Genomic DNA, 25146 nt, shown 5'->3' with positions numbered 1-25146 from the left:
TTATTGTGGTAATTGGTTATTTACCAGATTTGTCTACACATAAAACTTGTCAAAGTTGCACTTAATAACTTTTTGTGTCTAACCTTTGTAACAGAAATCTTTGCCAGCAGTTGTTCTTTCAGTTCCTTTGTGTTTTGATAGTGTTGCAGTTGTAGTCTGTGAAGTTTCTGTCTTGTGTGTTCTGAGTGCTCTGAAAGTATGGTTGTGAATAACAAAAACGTTACCAGTCTGTTCATTCTGGTGCTCTGATGTGCTAAAAAACTCCCCGGTGTTTGTTTTTTTTTGACTTCATTAGATCCACTCATAGAACCACAGACTTGATTTGGTTCTCATATAAGAATAAAAACCTTAATTTTACTGTAGGAGAGATGTGGAACTACAAAAATGTTATTGCAAAACAGTAGATTGGGACTCACGTGTTGCTTTCCAGAACTTTCTCGTTGTTTTTAGTGTACCAGCATCCTGTATACTGAATGTTGTGTTGTACTGGCGCTGCTGGGAGAGATGCCTATGATACTGGTACACTAGAACTGCTGGCAAAGCTGTCACTGGAAATACAAGTTTATATACTTGAAACTGTCTGTTTTTGTGTTTGTCTTCACCTTCTTACTAGGTCTTACACCTCTTATGTTAAGTCTGCAGAGAGAATCTGCACAGTGTTACTCTGGATGTTTGAGCAGAACCAGGAAGGAATTGTGGTGGGCAGTTTGGAGCTTGTGGATGTGAGACCTACTGGGCAGTTTTATAAGATGTTCGAACACTTGGTGATAGGAAACCGTAGGACAGTGTTTGTTTGTTAGTTCTGGTGGAAGGCATCCAATCTTTCATCTTCACTTTAAGCAAATCTGGTATTTGCCATGTTGAATATTTAGCAGGTATTTTCTTCAGATAAGAAGCGGAGATGTTTCTGCTTTACATGCAACTCTCTTGAAGGGATGAAAGTGATCATAGCTTTTGCTTACAGTTGCTTTAAAGCATTCATCCTAGACTGTAATAATATCAATTCACTTCTGTGTCCTCACAGTGCCAGCTGAAAAGCTGTTGGATATCTTCATTTCAGCTGAAAAACTGTTGAATATCTTCAACTTTTGACAAGATAACAGAAATAGATCCACTTGACAGAGCAGAATTATTAATTATTCTTAAAAGTAACAGATTTTAAGCTCTGCCAGATCATTTAGGTATTTCCTCCACTGTAAAGTTCTGATTTGTGCTTCCCACGTAACACAGGAGCCTCAAGATTAGAGATGTAAACACTGTGAGAGATGGTAAGGTCATTTGTTTTCTTGCCTGAGGCTTGCAGTGCTTAGGGAAATGACAGTTGTCTTGTGGCTTTTGCCTGTTCTTGTTTCTTCTTTCAGCAGTCAAAGTGATGAAATCCAGCTCTGCTTTTTATCGCTGTGATTGATTGCGCTACATAGCTCGTAGAAATAACGTTCCTATCTGTGGTACTCTGGTGAATGCAGTGTATAAGTAAAGCTGTTATGCCGTCATCTCCCACTGAGTAAGAGAAATGGGAAGAAATAAAATTAAAACCAGGCAGATTTGGGACAGCTCAAGTTAGTGGATGACACAGCACTTAAGATATTTCTTCACTAGGAGAGTGGTTAGGCCCTGGAACAGGCTGCCCAGGGAGGTTGTGGATGCCCCGTCCTTGGAGGTGTTCAAGACCCAGGTTGGACGGGGCCCTGGGCAACCTGATCTTAGTAAAGGTGTATGTTTGGTGGCCCTGCCAGGCAGGGGGTTGGAACTACATGATCCTTGAGGTCCCTTCCAACCCGGGTCATTCTGTGATTCTGTGTGAATTCTGTGATATCACTCAGCAGAAAGTAACTCTGTTGAGCCTCCGGGGACAAAAAGTGAGCATGGATAATGAAACATTGCAATACCTATCTCAAAGATGGTGTAATTTTTTCCAGTATCATTTACAAATCTCTTGATGGAAGACTTCTCCACAGGCAAACAAATCTTCAACTGTGTTGTGAAGACAGAAGATTTTCAGCATAGTTGAAACAAAAATCATTTGTGGATAAATGTGAAGCTTATCGACTATTTGATGTCCTGCGAACTTTTCAAATGCGCTGACCAGAACTGGGGCTGTTTTACATGCAGCAAATTGTACTGGGCCATTTGTTGCATTTTGATTTGCACCTTTGTATGCCTTTTATAATGGAAAGAAATGTGCTTTTATTTCCTTTGCCAGAGGCCAGTTGTGTTTGGAAAAGCCTTCCATTGAGTTCCTTGAAGTACTTTTTTCAGCTGGAATGATACAACTATGAATTATTATTTATGCAGACCTCTGAAAAGAACTGTAGCTTTTTACTCAGGTCTGACTCCTCTTGAACTGTCATTGCTGCATTCTAAATTCGAGTAATATCTTCTGCAAGAAAGTTACTACATGTGATTAAGATCTGCATACAGACCAAAGTTAGGCTGCTGAAAGTATCTATTAATCATACTGGACTGGGATTCAGGTCTGAAACAACACAATCAACAGTCAAAGCTGTTGCCAATTAGCACAAATAATGAGGTTTGCTATAGCAAACGGAAATGTGGATTCATGGGCACCTCGTTCTGGAGATGTACGGCTCTCTCTGCCATCTGTCTTTAGTCAGTGAGAACGAGTAAGATGCATTTTTTTGCAGGAGGTCCCTTTCCCTCTTTGCAATAAGAACCCGGAGTAATGAGGTCACAACTTCACTGCTACTTTTACATGCTTAAAATTAGCAATCTGGGCACAGCTGTTGGATTTTAATTAATTCATGTAGTAAATATTCTTTTATAGGACTAATTAAAAAATAAGGATGAGCGCTGTCAACAGCATCTGTTGTAAAATCTGTTGAGAGTTCAGGTGGTAACAGTGACTTTGAATGTATGTACAGGTTTACTTATGCACAGATGTAACCTCTGTCAAGAAAACTACAGATTAAGGATGATTCTGCTTTGGAGCAGTTCACTTAAGTGCTGCAGTTATTCTGTCATTGTCATGTGCAAGATTTCCTGATGCTAGATTCTATGGAATGAGGGGGCTGATTTTTGTCAGCTCAGGCTGTTGCCTTTAGTTGATAGAAATTTCTTTCCATTTGTAGAACTGGTACTGAGATTGTTTTTAGGCACAAGATATTTAGTCGCTGTTTGAAAATACAGTTGACTTTAGTTAACCTAAGTTTGGACACAAACTTGCATTCATTGGAGACTTTCTTTGTGATGAATAAAAGCGTCTTCAGAGGTCTCTGACCTGGGACACATGTTGCCAGATGTGTATCTCCAGAGGTCCTTTTTTCTCTCTATTAGTGATAAAGCACATGCATATAGTCGAGGTTGTTGTTGAACGTGTAAAGGATACAGATTTAATATGAGAGAAGAGTAATCTAGTCTATGATCATCAATATTTGAATCTTTAAATTGGAAACCTTTGAAGCTGGTGTGAAGGACAGTGGCTGCCTTTATACAAAGGTAATCATAGCATCATACAATTACCCAGGTTGGAAAAGACCTTGAAGATCATCAAGTCCAACCGCACCCTAACCATAGTACCCTAACTCTAACAACCCTCTGCTAAATCATATCCCTGAGCACCACATCCAAACGGCTCTTAAACACATCCAGGGATGGCGATTCAACCACCTCCCTGGGGAGCCCATTCCAGTACTTAACTACCCCTTCTGTAAAGAAGTGCTTCCTAGTATCCAACCTAAACTTGCCCTGGCCCAACTTGAGGCCATTAGTTTTGGTTCTGGGCAAACATCTTCATGTAAGCACTAGCTGAGCAGAAACTATGGCTGTATGTACAGGAACATCTTTGTGGTTCATGTCTCCAGGTGGATTGTGCTTGTTACCTGAAAGTAATTCATTATTATTCTTGGAAAATCCTTGCAACATACTGAAGATGTTTTCGTAACTTGAGATCCCACTGAAGGGCTGGTTTTGTAACTGCTTAAGTAAAAAAAAATCCAGGATATTCTAGCAAAATTCTAGTCAGATGTTGATTTCTGAACTCCAAATTTACTGCTTATAGCAATATTTTTTTTCCCTGCCTTAGTTTTGTTGTTTATAAAGACATGAAGATTCAAGTGACTGTAGTGTAATGTTGCTGTGTGCACAAGTCAAAGGGTCAACAGAGCAGTAAATATTTAGGAATGTTTCAACTGTATCTGCAGTCTGTGACTGCTTTGCCCATGCATTGCTCCCACCTGCTGGAGGGTTCTTCCTAATGTAGTTTTTGTGGTGTTTTCATGCTATCGTCAGTGCATAAGTGTGTTGGAATATAATGCTGCCACGAGTCCTGAACCTGCTGAATCCATAGGAGTTCAGCAGCTACTTTACAGGAACCAGGATTTTACTTGTTTTTCTAATGCCAGGGTAATGAAATACGGCATTTACATGTGAAAACCCAACTGCTTCCAAACTTTGTATGATGTTTTTCTGATGGTAACTGAGGCTGACAGAAAGCACAGGGTCTTGTGGCAGATTTGCAGCTTGCTGGATGTTACTGTGCAGTCCGGTAGCTTAAACATGTCTGTTTTCAGCAGTGGATGTTGGTTCGTTGTTTTTTTATATGGTATCCCAGGTCTAATTTAAGCACACTTGCTGTACTTATTATAAAGTGGGTAAGAGGTGTTAAGCTCAGTCACGGGGCAGTTATTCCAGTTGAAAGGTAGGTTATTGAAACAGATCTGCAATTTGGGTGAATAGAGGAATGATGAGCTGTAGGCAGGATTGGAAACGTAGTTTTAAGATCTCCTCGGTTTACAAAGAAAACACTATTTTATTGCTAAGCCAATGGATATGCCTGCAGTAAATACTAAGGCTGATACATAAGAATGAAGCGAACAGTTAAATAAGTCGGGTGGCAGGCTGAGTATTGGTTCCACCTTGTAGTTCAAACACATGATGTAGCATACCTAAGTATAGAAACTCGGTCTAGCAGAGTGCTTCAGTCTTTCCTTAGCAACCCACGCTACCAAAAACACACCAAAGCCGTCCTTCCTGCTCTGTTCTGAGTAATGGCAGCAAACTCCATGGTTTAAAGGTGGAGTTTATAAACAGAAATAGCATAACGATGCCTGCAGTTGCAGTGGGTTAGAATTCAATGGTCAGTGTCTCCCAGTTACACATTTCTTTGGTTTCCTGTTCTCAATATGATCCTGCTTGAGGGTTAGAGTCAGCCTGTGGAGACATTGCAAGTATGTTCAGGGAAGGATAGCCTCGTAATACTGCTTGCTTTCTTGTTCCTTAAGCCTCAGTTGTGGTTGCAGGGTAAGGCTGGGCCTTTGATCTCACCTACTGCACGGCTTGGTAAGTGGTGCCAAGTAAGTATGTGTTGTTTTCTGAGTCTCTTTTGTAAACAACTAACAGCAGGATGTGCACTGTGCTGAGATGGAGTCCCTTTGTGGGGGGAGAGGGCAGGCAAAAAATCCTTTCACAGAAATCAAATGTTAGAAATCTTACTGCAAACCTGATCATTAAAAACACTGAGCTCTACATAAGAACCTGCCCAGAAGTGTACAAACATCACTTGGTTTTATGTGCCTGTGTTTATACCTATAGAAGTTTGCTTGGACTTCCCAGTGCTCAGTATCTGTTCAGGCAAGATTCTTGCACTGCTGGATGAAGTGCTGTTGTTACCGGCGAGCGTGTTGTAACTGATTTGTAGAGTGGGTGGTGTCCTTAAGGAGAAGACATGAAACAAACATGGACAGTTTCAGAGAACTCTTGTGCGTGTCCAATGAAGTGCATGAATGGGAAAACAAGAAAGAGATGCTTTGTGCCATATGCACTATCTTATGCTATCGATTAACCTGAGCTTTTCTCTGTAGCATTTATCATCACAATTTGAACTGAGACCCAAATAAAACATTGTGGTTGTGGGTTGTTTGGCTTGGTTTTTTTTGTTGTTTTTTTTTTTTGGGGGGGGGGGGTGTTGGTTTTTTTTTGCATTTATTTTCTTGTTATTAGACTATTCTGCCTTCTGTCAGTTTCTCAGCATGGTTTTAGAGTTTCAGAGAGGGTTTATCACAGAGTATTTACGGGTTCAACCAAACTGCCACACATTGTATGTATCCTTTATACCTCCTGGATTTTACGTAGTGAGCTTCTGGTTTTTCAGCAAGAAACAATACAGGCAGATTTTAAGATGTCAGTTATACCTTGTATGATTTTTGATTATGTTTAAAAAGAAAAAAAACATTTAATATGAAGAATAAAATCTGGCTAGATAGTACTGTATGCAATACAGTATGCATAGATTTTGCTGCACATAGAAGTTAATCAGGCAAAAGAGTGTAAGAACTATATAATGACTGTGTTCTGTGTGCTTGTCTGGCTTCTAAGGATGCTGTTAACCCAGCTTGAATTTGCATGCAACGTTACTGGTTTTGGGGTGAGCAAATTGTAAACTTGTAATTGAAAACATGAAAATAGCAACAGGGAGAACTTTTTTGTGACAAACTCTTTAACCTTTTAGTACAGATAGAAGTGAGTTGTGGGCAGTTTGACCCAAAAGCCAGCCTTTCTTTTCATAGCTGGAGACAGTTCACAGAATCAGAATGGTTTGGGTTGTAGGTGACATTAAAGAGCTTAGAATCACAGAACATCCTGAATTGGAAGAGACCCACAGAGTTAATAGAATCATAGAATGGCTTGAGTTGGAAGGGATATTTAAAGATCATCCAGTTCCAACCCCTCCTCCAAGGGCATGATTGCCTCCCAGCAGATCAGGCTGCCCAGGGCCCCATCCAGCCTTGCCTTGAGCTACTCCAGGGGTGGGTCATCAGGCCGTGAAGAAGTCGATCTCCATCTTGTTTATAAGCCTCATTTAAATTTTGAAGGGCCTTAATGATGTCTCTGGAGCCTTCTGTTCTCTGGGCTGACCGAGCCCAGGTTCTTTAACCTTTCTTCATGGGAACAGTGTTCCAGCCCCAGATACAGTTGGCCTTCTAGGCTGTGTGTGCACGCATCTGGCCATGCTGAGCTTCTCATCAACCAGTGCTTTCAAGTCTTTCTCCTCTGAGCTTATTTCAATCCATTCTCTGTCCAGATGGTGTTTTTGTTTGGGATTGCTCCAGACAAAGTGGAGCACTTGGCCTTGTTGCTCATTGCCCCATCTCTCAAGCCTGTCCAGGTCCCTTGGGTTGGCATCCCTTCTCTCTACTGTGTTGACTGCAACGAACAGCTGGATGTTATCAACAGGCTTCCTGAGGGCGCTGTCAAAGTGTGACCACAACACTTTGAGTGTGGCCATCTGGCCCTTTTCTTATCCACTGAGTGGATAAGATCTGTCACATCCGTGTCTCTCAGGTTTAGGGACAAGGATGTCATGTAGGACAATGACAAATGCTTTGCACAAGTCCATTCAAAGGATGACAAACTGTGCTGCTGTACTTGGTTGTATAAGCTAGTTTGAAAGCTTGTATTTAGCAATCCAGAGAGGAAATTTTTCTTCTGTTGATCATGAAGACAGCAAAACACTCTGGCATGCAGAAGGATCCTTGGGAACATGCCTGGATTCTCAAGAGAATTGGAAAGGAATTTGTCATCTATGCTTAAAAAAAAAAATGATATTTTTAAAATGTAACATTAAAAATAAGGTGTCAGTGCCCTACAATACTTAGATAACCTGAAAGCTAAAACATCAAGGTAATTAAGACTGCTGGGGAAAAGAGGAAAAGGAATGAAATGACTTTTGAGAATATCAAGAGATTAAGTGAGCAATGTGTCAGAAAGTGGCATTTTTCAAGTAGCAAAATTCAATGAGAGTCCTGGGAAGTTCGGTTCGTGCCCTACAGTTCAGCAATCTGATCATTCGGAGTCTCAGTTTCAGTGGCAGCTGTGGGAACCCGGAGACATAATAGCATGGAGATGTCTATCAGGAGATGTCTGACCTAGTGAATTCTGGTTAAGTTAGATGTCTGTAAGCTGGTGGGACAGCAAGACTTAGAGCGTAAATCTAGTTCTTGATTGTTTTCATGTCATGCTGTTCAGTCCTTCATTTTGGGTATTCATCTTTTGGGTATTAAGCGGTAAACGTAAGTGCTGATCATCTCTCTTCAAGAAGTGTTCAACACTTCTGTTCCAACTGGCAGTTTAGAAGGTAAATCTTTTGTCTCAGTTGAAGAATGGAAATATTTTAGTTGGGAATCTTTCACTTCACCTTAACTTGAGGATTACTTTCAATCCTTATTCTTGGTGACTTCTGAATAAAGGATATGAAATCAACCAGTAAAATCACAGGGCTGCCTTTTGTGGGCAGACCAGCCAGATGCCTTGTTAGGTCTGTGAACATTAGGATTGTTTTCATCCATGCATTCCTGCTATATCCAGTGATTTCATTAGTGCTTGGTCAAGTTCTGGGCTGACCAGCATTCCTCGAGTTGGGGTTGCAAAGGCAAAGAAGGGCTTCCCAGCTCCACTGCTTGCAGACTACTGTTCTGTCCTTCTTCCAGAGCAGCTGCTTATAATGCTTATCCCTGAGGATTTTATGGCAAGCTGCTGCTAAAATAGGTTTCTGGATAACTTCATTCTGCAGTGTATTTGCACTGTCTCTCTTTGCACTCACATGCAAAAAATAGCAGCACTTAAGCAAATTTTATGTAGGTTTTGTACTGATGAGTCAAATTGCTGAGAAGTGCTGCAGTTCTCAACAAGCCTCACTGCCTGTGTGAGTGAAGCATATTTAGTAGATACTGAAGTGAAAGGTACACATGGAGAAAGCTGAACTTGTGCTTTATGCTGCCTCAGCATCCTTCAGTTGCGAGTGGTCCCGCATTGTGTCAGTCACATCAGAGCAGTGTTTCAGGGAGGATTTTCCTTTGCAGATACACTGTTATTTTGTGTTGCCAAAGGCAGTGTTTGCTGTAGCAGCCGGGTGGAATGTCCAAATGAGAGCACACTGGTGGTGCTGCAGTGGGGATGGACTGAGTGAGGGATCCACAGCTTCAAGGCCCTTCTGGGTCACTTTCCCAATTACAATCTGATATGCACATTCGGTATAACTTCTTTAAAAATATTGAAGCAAAATGGCATTCTAATATTACTTGAAAGAGAAATGCAGATATTTCTATAATCGTTGATAAGGGATACGTGAGGTGTTTAGAAAAGCATTAAATATTTTCAGCTCAATTTCATGTCTTAATGCCAGCATGGCAGAAAGGTTTGTGATCTCTCCCTGAGTGTGTGATCTCTCCCTGTACTTTGGCATAGATTGAATCCAGCAGTGTGTGTAGGTGGGTTGACTGTCACAGCAGTACCTCAACCATTCGCAGAGCTTTCTGAAGACCTTCGCTGTGCTTCCTTTGCCTGGTTTTACTAAAGAATGCCCTGTGCACTGCTGCTGTTGTTTTCCTTGTCTTCCAGATGTAATAATACTATAAATGTGTTAGGAAGTTGCCATTCTGAACTACCGGGATATTTATCCCGGGTGTGTGTGAGCTGCTGTTCATTTCAGTTTTGAACCACTCGGTATGACAGGAGGAAGAGAATCACAGAAGTAACAGAGGGCTACAATCAAATTCAGTTTTCCCAACTACTCAAAGTATCTCCTTTCCAATACATAAGGTATATTCCCTTTGTATAGTAGCTTTCACATGTTAGCATTTAGACATGGATGTGCTGAAAAGCTGCTTATTTCAGCCTTCCTACAAGCACCAATCTGCTCTGTGTTTAGCTGCCGTGTTGCTGAAGGAATTCCTTCTTTCACCTCGCTGCCTGCCCTGGTTCTGATCTGAAGCTTGTGGGACAGCGAGGAACACGGCAGACATCGCTGTAGGGAATGTGTGCTGAGCAGACGTCTGCTGTGCCTTGTGGCAGCTTGTGGGGCTGACAGCGGAGCTCACGTGGGGCAGCGTGTGCTGCAGGAACGTTTGGTGTGACACCAACTATGTGCCTAATGCTGCTCGGCCTCATAGGTACAGATCTGACTCAAAGGGCATGGAATCCTTTTTTGTTTTTTAATGGTTTATTTTGTTTTCCGATGTGTTGTCCAAGCATTCAGATGCCTCACATTCCAGTTTATAAATAAATGCAATCCTTAACCTTGCATGCCATTATAACTGCTTCTTCCATTTAGATAGGTTTCCATTTTTTCTGCTATTTCCACTTTACTTTTAGCTTCTACAGTGATTGGGGAGCCATAGCAGTTGCTTCTGAGGCCCCTTCTGCACCTTTATCTCTCTGACTTATAGTGGGGGTGGTTTCTTCTCCCTTTGATTTTTGGATGTTTGACTTTTGTATTTATTGTTGTTTATGGCCTATTACCATCAAACCCTGTGTTGCTTATGTATAGCTTTTAGTTTCAGGATGTGGTTAATCTCACTGATTCACATAGGTCACTGCAGGTGCGGTTCTGTGGATTACCCTGTGGGCTGTAACAGTACGTATGACAAAACTGCTTTTCTATACTCAGCCTCCCTCCGGATCTTACAGATGTTTTTGCATTCGAAGACATCCCCTGTGCAATACATGCACAGTGATGCTCAGTAAAATTGCATCAGGGTCCTTGCCTAGTTCTCCTACTGACAGCAAACTGTGTTAATAACACTGAATACAGATTTTGCCTTGCACGGGCTAATGATTTTAATATACTTAAGGCTGCAAACACAGAATCCGTGCCAAAGGATACTGAATGGAAGCAAATCAGATTGCTGGAAAGTAATGGAAACAGCAATTGTTTGTTAATTTAGGCAACAAATGGCTGTGGTTTATTGCAGGGTTTTTGAGGAAGCCTAATTATTAACTGTTTCAGCTTATGTTTCAGGAATACTTTACCCTGCAGTTCTGCAACAGTAGTTGCAGTTGTTTCTATGCTGTGATTCAGAAGATACAGGAGCTATAGGATATTTCTATCACTGACAAAGTGAAAGGCAGGCAGTAGAAGTGGGGGGAGCAGTGCTTGCTTTCCTTTCCAGTTCACTCTCATTTAGTGTAAATTTACTTAAGGACAATTGCTTCTCATTAGAAAAGAGTGGTTGTGTTTGAGCAGCAGCCTTTTCATGTTGGGTGGAACAGAAGACGACTTGGAGCTGACTCCTCTGTGTGAATGAGGAAGTCCTCCACCTGCTGCTGCCAGGTTTTGGAGAGAGAAGGAAATTGCTGCCTGGAATACACAGCATTAAACCATGGGCCCCGTTCAGCTCTGCCTCACCAAAAATGTCCCTCAACCTGCCTGCCTTACTGAATGGAACACATAAAAGTAAAGCGCTGCTAAGCTGAGCTTGAATCCCGCTGTGTTACACTCTTAATGCTGAGATCCCTTTCCATTTAAGATTTCCATCTGGAGCAACAAATAATTAAGCAGTCAGTACAGATGGAAGGATCCAGCTGTACACTAAGTAATGTGGCCTCAGGTGAGCGTCTTTGAAACACAGCCAACATGAAACATCATTTTACTGTAGTCTAAAATGGGATTCTTCTTACCTGTAATCCTCAAGGGAAAACAGAAGGGAGAAAAAAGCATCAACATGGTGGGATATTTTGGTTAATTTCATTTATTTATGTTTCAGTTACTTGAAAAAATAAATGCGATTGAATGCTTTTCTTACCATCCGAAGCGGATGATCCTGATCACCCTTATAGTGGTTTTGATGGATCTATGAGACAGCTATAGAAGGTTGTATGGAAAAATAACTGACAGCAGTAGTGATTGCACTTTGGGGAGCAACCCTGCAGCATGGCTAAAGCACACACAGCTGGGGGGAATTTGGTGCTGCTCTGGAGATAACTTGAGTGTGCTTGAGAGTATGGTTATGCTGATTGTTAGTGCCAAAATAGAGTAAAAATTAAACTTGAAAAGATTCATTAAGGGGGCTTTGAAATTCAAATTGTTGAAAAGGCAGTTTAAAAAGCGTGCCTCTCCCTGTTTGTGTGTGTAATAGGTTATTAGAGAAAATAACTAGTCACCACTGCTATGTAAAGTCTGTTACGCTGCGTTACAGTCTGTTCTGCCATGAAGAGATTAAGACTTTGCGTTTCATTTGAGACGTGGCTTTACAGAAGTCAGCAGATGTAGGTCACGGATTTTTAGTGTGTTCAGAGGCTCTTCATGTTTCAGTAGCGTGACCTGCAACCTGTCATTGAAGTTGGTCACGACGTTAGGAAAACAAAACTTTGCTTCTGTTGAACTACACTTTTCTACCTGTCTTGTCTGTGTGGAAGAGATGAAGTTACTAACCGTGCATTCCTTCTGGAAAACCACTTCTATTTGTTGTTTCCCTGTTGTGATGGATACTTTCCAGCCATCATCACTCCTCTGTCTCTCAGCGACCTGTAGCTGCTTAGAAATGGGAATTATTAAAAATGTCTTTTGAAGAGCTGTTGGGAGACCTTAAGTCCATGTATCTGAGATGCAGCTGAATGTAATAGATATTTCTAATCGTAATTTATTGGTGTTGCAAAAGACCTGGCACAAGTGAAAGGAACAGTTGAAGTCGGAATTCTGGCAGTCGTGTTAAAGCCTTTGAAACATGAGAGGTGAAGTTAGTTGACACCTTGCACTAGCTGTCAGCTATGCTTATTATTTCTTTTTAGCTTGTTTGTGGTTTTAAAGCAACCGTTAATTCCAGATGTCGCTATTAAGTTTATGCCTCGGCTTGTATTCATGTAGTTTGGAAATGAGTTCACATTTATTGCTTTGAGTTCAAATAATATTATCAAGAACACTTAAGTACTTAATGTGTTGTTCACGTGAGTACAGCACTTGTATGCAGATCACTAAGCTTTCCTGTATTATAAATAACTGGATATGACCAATCAATACATACTTTGTATTAATGTTTGATTTGTCTTTCTTTTAGGTCCATTTTCCAGATACGGAGAGAGCAGAATGGCTCAACAAGGTAAGGGCAGCAATTAGCACTGCTTCCCGAAAAACCCAGGGAGGAAGGGGAATTCAAGATCTAAAAGGCAGTGGGGAAGAACCTGAGAACTGGATGGTTTTTAGCTTTCTGTGCTCTTTTGGCAAGTTTCTGGTTGCTGATCCAATCAGCCGCAAGAAAGAGTCGCAATAGATATTGTTTTGGAGAGTGACTTTAAGTGGCATTAGAATAACGACAGCTATAATTGTGTGGAAATCATCGCAGCTGTAAACACAGTTTTTTATGTTCTACTTTTCTGGGATGCTTTCCAGTTACTGTAAGTTCCTGACCTACAATCTAAAAATAAATCAATTTTGCAGTTTTGATTTGTGTGTGTAATAATAATGTAAGATACTGATCTGCGTAACTTGGATTCAATGTGTTTCATTCAGAGATCAAAGAAGAAAGTGAGTTAATTAGGAAATAAAGCGTATGTACTTAACATTCACCATGTGCAGGCTGCATGCGAATACATCTGATAAAAGAAGAAATTTCTTTATATCTTTTTATTTCCTTATTATGTCTGCAATGAACTGTCTACAAAACTAATGTGTTCAAAGCATTGTACTGTATTTCTGAACATCTGCCTTCAAAAATATTTTTAGTTACTTCTGAAGCTGTTTTTTGAGTAAGTTTCTTGTTTTTTTTTTTCTCTTTTGTAGACTGTAAAACAAATGTGGCCTTTTATTTGCCAATTTATTGAGAAACTCTTTCGGGAGACCATAGAACCAGCAGTAAGAGGAGCAAACAACCACCTCAGTACCTTCAGTTTTACCAAGATTGATATTGGTCATCAGGTCAGTTTCTGGTCAAAACTTTTTAAGAGGCTCTACCTGAAGTACTGTTTTCATGTAAGCTGTTTAAATCTATACAGAAATAGGTTTTTGGCGGTGCTTGATGAGCCTAATTGTGATTTCTGGTGTAACATTAAAATAAAAACGTGGCTTTTTTTTATCAGAGTTCAGATTTCATGTGGTTTGGGGTTTTTTTATTTATTATTTTCCCACTAACTCTACTGCAAAAGTCTGCCTGAGAACAGGGTGAAGTCTCAAAGTATAGCAGCATCTAGTTATGTGAAGAGCACATAGCGACGTGGTTGCTTAATACTGTTCATGTAACGCTTTAGATTAAATGAGCAGGGAACATTATCCTTTTCTTATCAGATGTTCCAAGTGCAATTATCTTGTGTTGTAACAGATGTACTTGACAGCATGTAATGTATGGGGTCCAGTGACAAGGCTTCTGGCTCAGCTTTTCATAGGGCTGTGTGTTAACAGTTTCAGGGAGCAGATAGATGTTTGCCTGCTGTTCAGTCCCACGAAGAAGGGATCATGGTATATAACTCATGCCTGCAGGAGAGCTGGTCTGACCTGTCCAAGCTAAGAATAAGTTAGCACTATTATTACTACACTACTTATTCTTACCTGCATTAACCAATATTTTTTACTTTTTGAGAAGATGAAAAGCAAACAAAGTACTTTACCTGTTGTATATTGTGTGTGTGTGTGTCTGGAGTTAATGGATTATTACCTTTTCATCCATTCTGACTAAATTATTCTAAGGAAAAGTAGTTTTAATAGCAGTTTTACCCACACAGGGAAGCGGCACAATAATGTGACAGTGTAAGATGTGTTCTAGTACAGAGAAATTGATGTTTACTAGAGATGTTGAGGGAGAGGTTTGATATAAAAGCTCTAGTAAACATTGAACTAGTAAACATTGTAATCTACTGGTCTAAACCAAGAGTAATTGCCTGAAGGGCTGTGAGTAGATCCCTCTGATTGTCTTCAGCTAAACCGGTAGAATTACTTCACACCTTCGATAGTGCTTCTAGTAAATGTCTGACTTGTCTTATCTTCATACATAATTAGGTGTATGTGCACCTTTATTTCTAACTTAAGAGTTTAATATTACATATGTCAGTAATAGGATTCAGCTTCAGTTTGTTTCTGTTTTTCAGCCTCTGAGGATAAATGGTGTAAAAGTGTACACTGAAAATGTGGACAAGAGGCAGATCATTTTGGATCTTCAGATCAGGTGATCCTTATTTTCATATTGCAACAGTGCATATGCTTTAGAATACGTGCCTTGTTTGTTTAAGTGGGCAGTTATGTTGGGGTGGCAGAAGAAGAATTGCTTTGGTATACAAATGTTGCTTCTGATTGCAAGCGAGTGGAGGAAGGAACTGCACGCTGTAAATGGCATTTAAATGAGGGAAGTAGTAGATCAACTCTCTGTATGACTGCATCATTCAATTAACTTCAGTTAATTAAAAAAAATAGGTTTCCAAAGCTAAAGTATGATCTATGAGTTACTGCCTTTTTTCCTTATTCATTACAACTTTGCCATAGGATTTGGTCTAATCTAAAATTTCAAATGTAAGATTTTATTTTATTTTTTGTCTTTTCTCGATTTCTTACATTCTTTATAAACACAATATTAGATAATGATTGCTGCTTAAGTAACTTGTGGTCATGCCTCCAACTGCAGTAAATCTATGTATTATATAATGGCAATTGCTTCAGGTTTCTTTGCCCTTTCATATAGGTTTATAAATAGACCTATCCCGTGCTTGCCAAAGACTTTCCTCAACAGTATCTGCAGTTACAGGGTTTTTTGGAAGCACACTCAGTGAACCCGGCAACGTTTCTGTATTTAACAGTGATAGATAAGTATTATGGTGACTATTTTGCCTGCCAGTAGCTTGTGGAAAGGCTGATCTGTCAGTCCATTGTAATCCTGCAGAAAGCAGCATTCTGCGTTTCTTGCTGCTTCCACGACAGTAACCGAAAGATAACGGGGCATCTCAGCACCTGTTTTTTAGTTAGTTCCAAGCTTTAAACTTGATTATTTTTAATTTTGAAATATTCTTCTGAATCCCAGCTGTGTCTATGACTGTAGGCTCCTTTTTCTAAGGTGGGCTCCAGAGTGTTGAGATCTAAATCAGTTACTGCATCCCGGGCTTCAGCTCTGGGAGGTTGATTACCTCTGTGAGCAAGGGCCAAAAAAATCCCAGGAATGCCTTATTTCCTCGACTTCAGTGAAATCTCCTGCCATATGTTACATGGCATGACAGTGCAACCTACTTAGAGAAGTGATAACAGCTGGAGAAGAATCCAGTCTAACAGGCTGAAATAAATTCCTTGAAGTAGTTTAAATAACAAGCCTAACAGCCTGACACAGCTACCAGCAGCACTGTCTTGCAGGCAGAAAATGGAAATGGAGCTGTCGTAGCTCTTTGCAATTGAGGCTGGAATGGAAAAAATTGCTATTATTGCACTGGCAGTAGACAAAAAATTGCTTTAGTAGACCTTTTAAAATAATGAAAGTAGTTGAGAATACAGAATCACAGATCACTGCAATCTGGGAAATGTGTTTATGCTGTTCTTAAGGCTTTTTTCCTCTGGCTATTTCCTACTGGCTGCAGTGATCACATAAAGTGTACTTGGCTTCTGATCTGATTCACTACAGCTATTCTTGTATTCACACAAGTCTGTCCTCATTAAACTGTAATCTATCCCTGTGGTCTGTACATTACGGGAGCCATAATTTTACTGGGGTGCTATGATCTGAATGTATAGAACTTGCTGAGTAAATGAGTCTTCAAGTTGTGTGTTAATGTTGCTGTGGAGTTCTGTGCTGCTTTCACTGTTGACAGACCCAGATAAATATCTTAGTGCTTTACTGTAAGGCTGTCGATGCTGCATCCTCAAATGCAGTTCATTACTTTTATTTACTTCAATTAGTGATCATTTGATTGTGGATTGTCAGATGAACATATTGTTTCCCGGTCATCATTACACAAAGAACTCTGATGTTACAAAGTGCCAGGAATGAAGTTTCAATTGCAGGTTTGAGTTGGTCATTCTGTAATGTTACGTAAATTTATAACATATACTTATAGAGCTGGCTGTGTGTGTGTGTGTATATATATATATATACATACGTATATAAATAGCTAACTTGTTAGATACAGATATAAAAAGAAATTACATCGTTTAAAATTGTATATTAAAAATTATATACCTATTTTTAAACTGTAAACTCGCCCTGCATTCTTTCCATAGAAAGCAATGGTCACTTTCCTAAATCCATTGTGTTGTTTTCTTCCCGTTCCACAAACTTGTCATTTTAAATAGTCTGAAATAAATTCCAGTGATGGTCATTACAAGAATGTTTTGCTGCTCTTGTGCTTTTCTTTTGACTGTATTTGTTTGAAATCAGATAGTGTCATCATACACAGAGCACATTAAACTGGAGGTGATTTGAATAACAGGTATGAATGCGGTGATTCTCACCTTCATTCTCTTTTGATTCTACCTTGTGGGCAGTTCTGTTTTCTACATAATTTTTCAGAAATTGGTCTGTTAATCAATTCACCTTTCAGGATTGGAGTGTATCAGTTCTAGGATTTCTCAAGCAGGTGATATTGACCTTGTTCTAAGTATTATTGGCACTGTTTGGACTCATAAGGATAAGCTTGGAAGAACGAGAAAATACCTGTCTATTTTATCAACAGATATCTGATATAAATATAAAAACTCATCTACTCTTACTGCTTGAATGACTTGAGAAACTAATAGTAGTGCCAGATCATTCTCCTGTGTTTGAATTGGAACTCAAAGGGAACAGGAAATCTTGCAGTAGCTCCAAGAGCAGCAGGAAGAAATTAAACATGCAGAAGCTTTGGTTTTACTGGCCAGCACATGCAAAATTATAAGCATTTGATTTAGGAAGGGGGTGCTCCCAAAATGAGGTGCAATAACTCGACAGGGAAAAATGTCAATTGTTTTTAATGTGATTTTCTAGCTGAGATTTAAGACGTCATCCCAGCTGTGCAGAACAGAAGTAACTCTACTGGAGTTCAATTTATAAAAATGAAGTGTATTCCTTTATTGTTTTTCTTTTATAGTTTCGTTGGAAATTGTGAAATTGATTTGGAGATCAAGAGATACTTCTGTAGAGCTGGTGTGAAAAGTATACAGGTAACGTACAATCCTTCTTTATTTTGATATCCAGCTGTCACTGCATTGCAGTTTGTGGACGAAATAGTTTGCAGGTTGCCAGAGAGAACAAATAATTGTGTGATTTTGTTACTTAGCTTTTTTTGTTTTTTCAGAATTGAATGGTATTGATATTATGTAAAATTTCAGTAACCTGACTGAGCTGAAAAGGGTACATTCAGATACAGAACTGTTTTAAATCAGTACCATTTTCTACTGGAAAAGAGAGAGGGAATGAAGCCAGTGTAAATGTACGTTTGGTGTGTGGGTTCATAAGAGGAATCATTTATCTTAGCTTTAGGTATTACCTAATAATGTAGATCACAGAATCACCAAATTTCAAAGGTTTGAAGGGATCTTGAGCTCGTTGAGTCCAACTTCCCTGCTGTAAAGCAGGTTCCCTACAATAGGTTGCACAAGTTGGCATCCAGATGGGTCTTTAACATCTCCATAGAAGGAGACACCACAGCCTTTCTGGACAGCCTGTTCCTGTGCTCTGTCACCCTTACCGTAAGGAAGTTCTTTCACGTGTTTGTATGGAACTTCCTGTATTCAAGCTTTTGGCCATTGCTCCTTGTCATTATCGCTACATACCACTGAGAAGAGCCAGGCCTCATCCATTTGCTTCCCATCTCCTTTTAGATGAATGAAGTGAATTTGCAAGTCCAAGTATTTATTGCCTATGTACAATTTTATGGATTTGGATGAAGTTTTATACATAAATATAAGTATATATATGAAATACATACACGTAAGTCTTTCAAAATTGAGAACATTATGAATCAGAACTGTGAGCATTGCCAGTGAATAGATTTTATTTAAACTGAATTCAGTTCCATTGCCTTTTTCTGTTTCTGTCTCCCAGATCCATGGTACTATGAGGGTTATCCTGGAACCACTAATTGGAGACATGCCTCTGATTGGAGCACTATCACTGTTTTTCCTTAGGAAACCTGTAAGTAGTATCTCCATTTCTAGTCTCTTCAGGTGATAAACAACTTTAGTCCGTAGATAATGGAGAGAGAAATAAGCAGCAAAAGGAACAGACTTGGGAAATCACTGCTGGTTGGTTGGAATTAGTTTCCAATGGAAATAGTGGAAAAAAATTATTATTACTAGAAGAAAACAAGATGAATAATAATTACCTTGTAATTATGAAACATATGTGTCAAAGCTGTCAAATTTTCCTTACAAGCCTTATGGTTATAAGAAGAGCAATAGATACCTTCTAGATGGTTTGTAAGAAAACATTGCTGCTATTACTTGTGACAGTCTGCTATGGAGTATGGTCTGTGTTAAAATTCCACCACGTATGTGCAGAGTTGTAAAAGCCATAATGGTGCTGTTTGCCTCAGATTAAAGTCAAATATGGAGATGGTTTACTCTGATGATTGAAGTTTTTAACTTAGATAGCAGGTAGGCAATTTTAATTACATTTACCAGTGACCCAAGTGTGAGAACAGATGCAGCACGGAGTGAGATAGAATTGACATTTAAATCGATCGTGACAGTAGCAGGGTGGGAGAAGTTGTCATGTAATTTGGTTAGAAGAAGTGCTGGGCTGAAGTGCCTGTCTGGGCAGCAAGAATAGCCAGACCCTGAGCTGCCAGTGTCTTGATGGTATGAAAATGTCGTAGCTGGACTGGAATGTATAAACAAGAGAGCTTGCAAGAAATGCTCAGTTTCAGGGATAGGACTTCAACAAAGATAATGACCGTTTGGAGAGTATCCAAAGTAGGGAGAAGAGAATTGACTATCAAGGATGGGCCAAAAGAATAGAAATTGTTTATTTTGTTAAAAAATGTGAAGAGCTGTTAAAGAAAAGTGGTATGTAATGTATTCTATATATACATGGTAGACAGGATTACAAATTTCAGCAAGGAAGATTCAAGCTGAACAAAAAGGAAAATGAAGGAAAGCAAGATTGGTAGTGCTTGGGAGTGTCTTCAATAGGCTGCTTAAGAATAATCTGAATTTCTGATGGACATTCAACCATTAGGACTGACATAAGTATAGCTCTTCTATTTCAAACAGTTCTTACCTCCCTCAACCTTTTGACAATGCTTTGCCCAGTGCAGCGCAGGATGCTGTTGTGGAAAGGGTACATCGCTGGCTCACATTCAGCTTTGTGTCCGGGGAGCACAGGTCCTTTTCTGCCAGGCTGCTTCCTACCCGAGTGATCCCCAGTGGTGTGCTTGGTGCTGTTCCTCCCCAGGTTCAGGACTTTGTACTACTGCCTTGCTGATCTTCATGAGATTCCTGTTAGCTTATTTCTCCAGCCTTTTGAGGTCCCTCTGGAAAGCAGTAAAACCCTCTGTTGTGTCAGCCACTCTTCTCAGTTTTTTTCATCAGCAAATTTGATGAGGGTACGCTCTGCCCTATCATCCAGATGATAATGAAGATGTTACAAAAGCTTGGACACGGTATTGATATCTCAGATACACTACTAGATACCAGCTTCTAAATAGACTGTATCACAGATCGTCACCCTCTGGGCTGTCTGTTCAGCCAGTTTTTATCCCACCACACTGTCTGCTCTTACATCAACAGCTTGTGTATGAGGATCTTATGGAAGACAGTGTCAAAGGCCCTGCTGAGCTCCAGGAAGACAAGGGTCACTGCTCTCCCTTCATCCATCAGGCTGCTCAGTTTGTTGTAGCTGGTCACATTGGTCAAGCACAACTTGTCCCATGTGAATCCATGCTGATTACTCATTTATTTCTTCAAGTGCCTGGAAATGGACTCCAGGACTAACTGTTCTGTCCATACAACAACCTTGTTTTAGTAAAATAAAAAGGATTATATAATACATGTTGCGTGCTTGATGGATGAAAGTTCCTTTGATGTTTTGTGTGTGGGACAGTTCCAGTAATGTGAACTTTGATTGCTTTTAATTAATAAGAGAACAAGAGAAATTCATACAATATACAGACTTCTTTAAAGAAATGAATTATTCCTATCTATTATTCAGAAGTATATTTTGCATTGGAAGGTTTTGTGTCTGGGATATTTTCTAATTACAATGTAAAAAGGGTGATGTCAGCATCAAGCAGTTTCAGCTTATGCCTGATCATAAACCACAAATATGTGGGTTTGGGCACTTTGAAACAGTCTCAGATAGATTATCTTAGTTTCCTCATCACTGTGACTCTGAAAAATTTATCTTTTATTTTTTTTTATGGTGTGGAGGGATGGAAACATACCCTTTAACTGAATGACATCGGAAGATAGGCTATTATATTCTTCAGTGAAATTCCATTATTTTAATACAGTTATTTTGCTCTAATGTCTTATGATATTGGTTTTGTTGACTTGGTGGAAAGGTGGGTTTGTGTGAGTGCATAATGCCTAAGAAAAAAATGTAGTGTTGGTTGCTTCTTTCATGTGGCTCGTGTCATTTTTCGAGCCCTTTGGTTAAAGGAAAGCACTTCATGAAGGACCATTAAAAGCATCGTTTGTCTTATTTGGAAAGGACTGGAGGAATAAGCTGAGATGAACCAAATTTGGATATCTGCACGTTTCTGAGTCTAAACATTGGGGAGATGTCTGCTTAGTTTTATCTCCTTTTTATCCTCTGGCACAAGAAGTGAGGGTTTAGGGCATCCGTTAACGTTCATGTTTAGACTAGCAAATTAAACACGGCCATGAGAAGGACTGAATGTTGCATTAGAGCAGTCTGCACCGCGTCACCGTTTTTCTTTCTTTTTAGTGCCCTCCCAATCCATTTGAAGGCTCAGTACTAAATGCTGAATTCATACTACACCTAAGCTACTAAAATGGAAATTTATCAAATGAAACAATGACGTTTGTTATCAGGACCTTCTAAGTCCCAACACGTGACTTTGGGAAAGACTTCCAGAGTCTAAAGACTCTGTCTTTAGCCCTGCCCCTGCCAGCTTATTAGAGGTTTGGTTCACTTAGTGTGACAGGAAAGGATGGGAAGTAGACTGAACTAGGAAAATACAAAAAGTCAACACACACACCCTAAACTGATAACAAAACTAGTTTTCACCCTGTTTTCATTTAAATGCTAAGATAGTGATCAAGGTCCCAGCAAACTGAAGTGTGGATTGTCCACTTATTATATCTGTAAGCAAACTCTGTCACTTTACTAGAGAGCAAGTGGCTGCAGCCATTAAAAGCTTGTCTTTACTTTTAGTTTTTTGTTAGGTTTGAAATTAGCTGGCAGTAGCGGTAGATTTTGTTCTCATATTTTCCAGTCTAAAGTAACTGGCAACAATTCCACTTGCTCTGTATCATCTGTTTGCTGGCCTTAATGACTATATAAGGCAATGCTGCCCAAATTAATAGTTCTGAACATACTTGTTTAATGAGTTTGCCAGTCTCATATTTCCGAGTAATGCATGGAGCAGTAAATGCTCCAAGAGTTGTTACTTTGCACAGAACTCCTAAGATACTGTATTTTCCTCTTCTTATTGTGAAGTAGAAGTTTTAACAGCTTTAAGTATGTCTAAATTTGTAAGAAATTTCAAGAGAGGGAAATGCCCACCCCAAAAACCAAAACTGACAACATTAGTATTCTGAATAAACAAGGGCTGGAATGTGGAATGGAATTCCTCTACAGCTCTTATTCTGTATTCTCACTGTGCTCAACACTCGCTGACCTGGGCTCTGCTCACAAGGTCAGTGTGTCAGGACTAGTGTGAGTGATAGAAGGATGGAAAAGATTAGAATTGAGGGGGAACTGGCTTGAATTATAACTTTGAGTAGGTGACTCTAAGATGATTTTTACCAGATGAGCCATGAAATTTTTCGGTCACTTTCACTCAAACTTGCCTGCTCTTATCTGTGTAACTGTTGTCATGCTTTAATCTTTAGACAGTTATAACTGAAAAGCCTACAGCTGATAAACAGTTCCATGCAAAGATACCCATCTGTTTCTTATAACAACGATGAAAAATGATGTAATTTCCTCTTCCTGTGACATTGCATGGTCTCGCCTTGCTCAGGGTGCTGAGTTTGTTACGCATTTACTGTTTGCTGGGGAAAAGCTCTGGGGAATGTTATGAAATTAGTGGAACAAACTTATCCCTGGATGACCATTCACAAATAACAGAAGAGGACACATCATTCCCAATCACAGTATGTTTCTTAGAAGGAGCACAGCTTACCACTGGAACTGCACTCCTGTGCTCAGCAGTGGAGCTCAAATTTGTCCTGCAGCAATCTTACACTTCTTAACTTGATTAGCAGGAAGTCGTTCCTCAGCATTTTAAAGCTTTGTGGCTTTTCTTCTGAGGTTACTCGGGCTTATAGCAGCCAAATAAAGCCCCAACACTGGCATTGTTTAGAGGTTGCATTTTGTGCTGCTGTGGACTTCTGTAATGGCACTGTATATTCTACATTGTGGTCCATTTGTTTCACTTTATAAGGCATCTGCAGTTTTGAAAGCACTCAATATATAAATACACTCAACAGTTTTTAGCCTGTGTTTTCTTATAGGCTGCAGGGTGTGTGTGTTTATTTTTTTAACACTTCAATTGTAACACATGGGAAATGAAGGAATGGATTGAGAATATCACAAAAGAAATGGAGTTTGGAGCAGAATTGTAACTGTAGTCAGTCTCTCTTGCATGTCATACTGCCACTGTAATTCCAGGGTTGAATCAAATAGAAACAATAAACTAAGCCCTGCTTATCGTACAGAAGATAAAAGCTGTTACAATTCTCTTTCTTCAGTGGTGTGTTTTAAAGGATCTCTACTTTATGGACTTAGGTTTTTTTCCATGTAATAAATGGAAGTGCAAGTCACATCTTTACATCGCTATTTCTTGTGTTTTAACAAGAGCTGCACAAGTCTGTCATGTCACATCCGCCTGCTTTACATCCATTCCTCCATTTTTTATCCTTGTTAAAATCCCATCTTCTCAGACTGTTGATCTTCACTTGATTTTAGGGAGAGTTCTATTCCTGTTTTAAAAACCTGTGAACCTCAGAACTACTCTTCTGTACTACTTAAACATCCTGGGACTTGTTCTGTGTTGCATGTAACTAATAAAGGGACTTATGGAACTTGTTAATGTAGTAGCAGATTGATGTCAAGCTTTATGTGATTGCTGTAACATCTGCACGGCTATTTTTGTGCCAGCGAGTTTCAATAATACCTATTTATTTATTTGCATTGTTTTGCTTTATCAGCACTAAGAATCACACCTTGTACATTAGGCACTCTTGAACTCCTTCACTGTCTCTTCAAATAGAAAAGGTTGTATATTTGGGGTGTTTTTTTAGTTCTTTTCACTGTTGCTTTTCCAGCTGATCAATAAGCATTGCGTGTAACCAACCCACTCCTTCCCTTATATGTAGAAAATATCTGAGAGCTCTCCATTTTTGTCCTGAAAGCTCTCTGAAATAGTTTTTGGAAGCTTTCCACTTCTCACGGTGCTTCTGCTACTGTGTTAGTTGGTGAATTCCAAAGCTTGTGGTTCTGAGGGCTTCCCCGCCTTGCCTCACGTCTCAAATACTGTAAATAAAAGATGTAGGGAAGGAAAACAAAGGGAATCACAACTGATATTTGGAACTTGTGGCTTAACTGCCTGTGTACTGTCAGCAGCTGCACTGCGAGCTCATCGTATAAGCAGTCCTTGGTGTGTGTTAGTAGTTCCAGGCTTCTTAATTGCATGTTCAGCCTCATGTATGTGCCTCCTTGGAGCACATCTCCCTGTCTGCCGTTACTGCTGGCTCAGGGGCTGAACCAGTAGGCCTAGAACAGCCCGTTAGCACAAGCCTTGAGCCAAGTCAGTATTTAAATACAGACATGTTTTGATATTGGAATTCCAATTGCAGTAACAAAGTCATTGAATACTGTTAGCACATGTACACCTCATCTATTTGTTGGACAGATTTTGGCCAATTGCTGGTTTCCACATATTTTAAATTCCTTTTTCTATCCTTTAGTTTGTATAATAAGGCACCTACAGCAATAAGGATTTGTCTGGGTATGAGCGCCTTTCAGTACAGAGTAGATAAGACAAATGTCTTCTCTTCAAGAAGGAACGAATATTTTTCCCACTGCTGTCAGCTGAGAAAGAATTGGAAGAACTTTGAGTAACATGGCACATACTTATTAATTGGAAACTATAATGACTGTGTGAAATCCTGCCCTGGGGCATCTTGCTGACAGCCTTGCAAGGTGTTTCACCTGGAGGCTGCAGTGAGCTACAGAAGGATGCTGTGCAGTCTATGGCTACAGGCAGAGTTTCACTGGCTGACAAACTCTGAACACAGCCTTCACGCTGCACTGTTAGTTCTGCAAGGAACCAGCTGGCACCCCT

The 25146-nt window shown here is 39.8% G+C and overlaps 1 protein-coding gene across 4 annotated transcripts in view; it reads left to right on the top strand.

The window, feature by feature from the left end:
* Positions 1–25146, top strand: part of ESYT2 (extended synaptotagmin 2) — a 61303-nt gene that overhangs the window by 9513 nt on the left and 26644 nt on the right. For all 4 annotated transcript variants that reach the window (XM_015853058.2, XM_015853057.2, XM_015853059.2 and 1 more), the window contains exons 2-6: positions 12789–12830; positions 13511–13645; positions 14809–14885; positions 17761–17833; positions 18717–18806. In XM_015853058.2, coding sequence (XP_015708544.1) covers positions 12789–12830; positions 13511–13645; positions 14809–14885; positions 17761–17833; positions 18717–18806 — 417 coding nt within the window. The remainder of the gene's footprint in view (positions 1–12788; positions 12831–13510; positions 13646–14808; positions 14886–17760; positions 17834–18716; positions 18807–25146) is intronic.

The sequence above is a fragment of the Coturnix japonica genome, chromosome 2, assembly GCF_001577835.2.
Source record: "Coturnix japonica isolate 7356 chromosome 2, Coturnix japonica 2.1, whole genome shotgun sequence".
NCBI lineage: Eukaryota > Metazoa > Chordata > Aves > Galliformes > Phasianidae > Coturnix > Coturnix japonica.
This window is presented reverse-complemented; position numbering and strand designations above follow the sequence as displayed.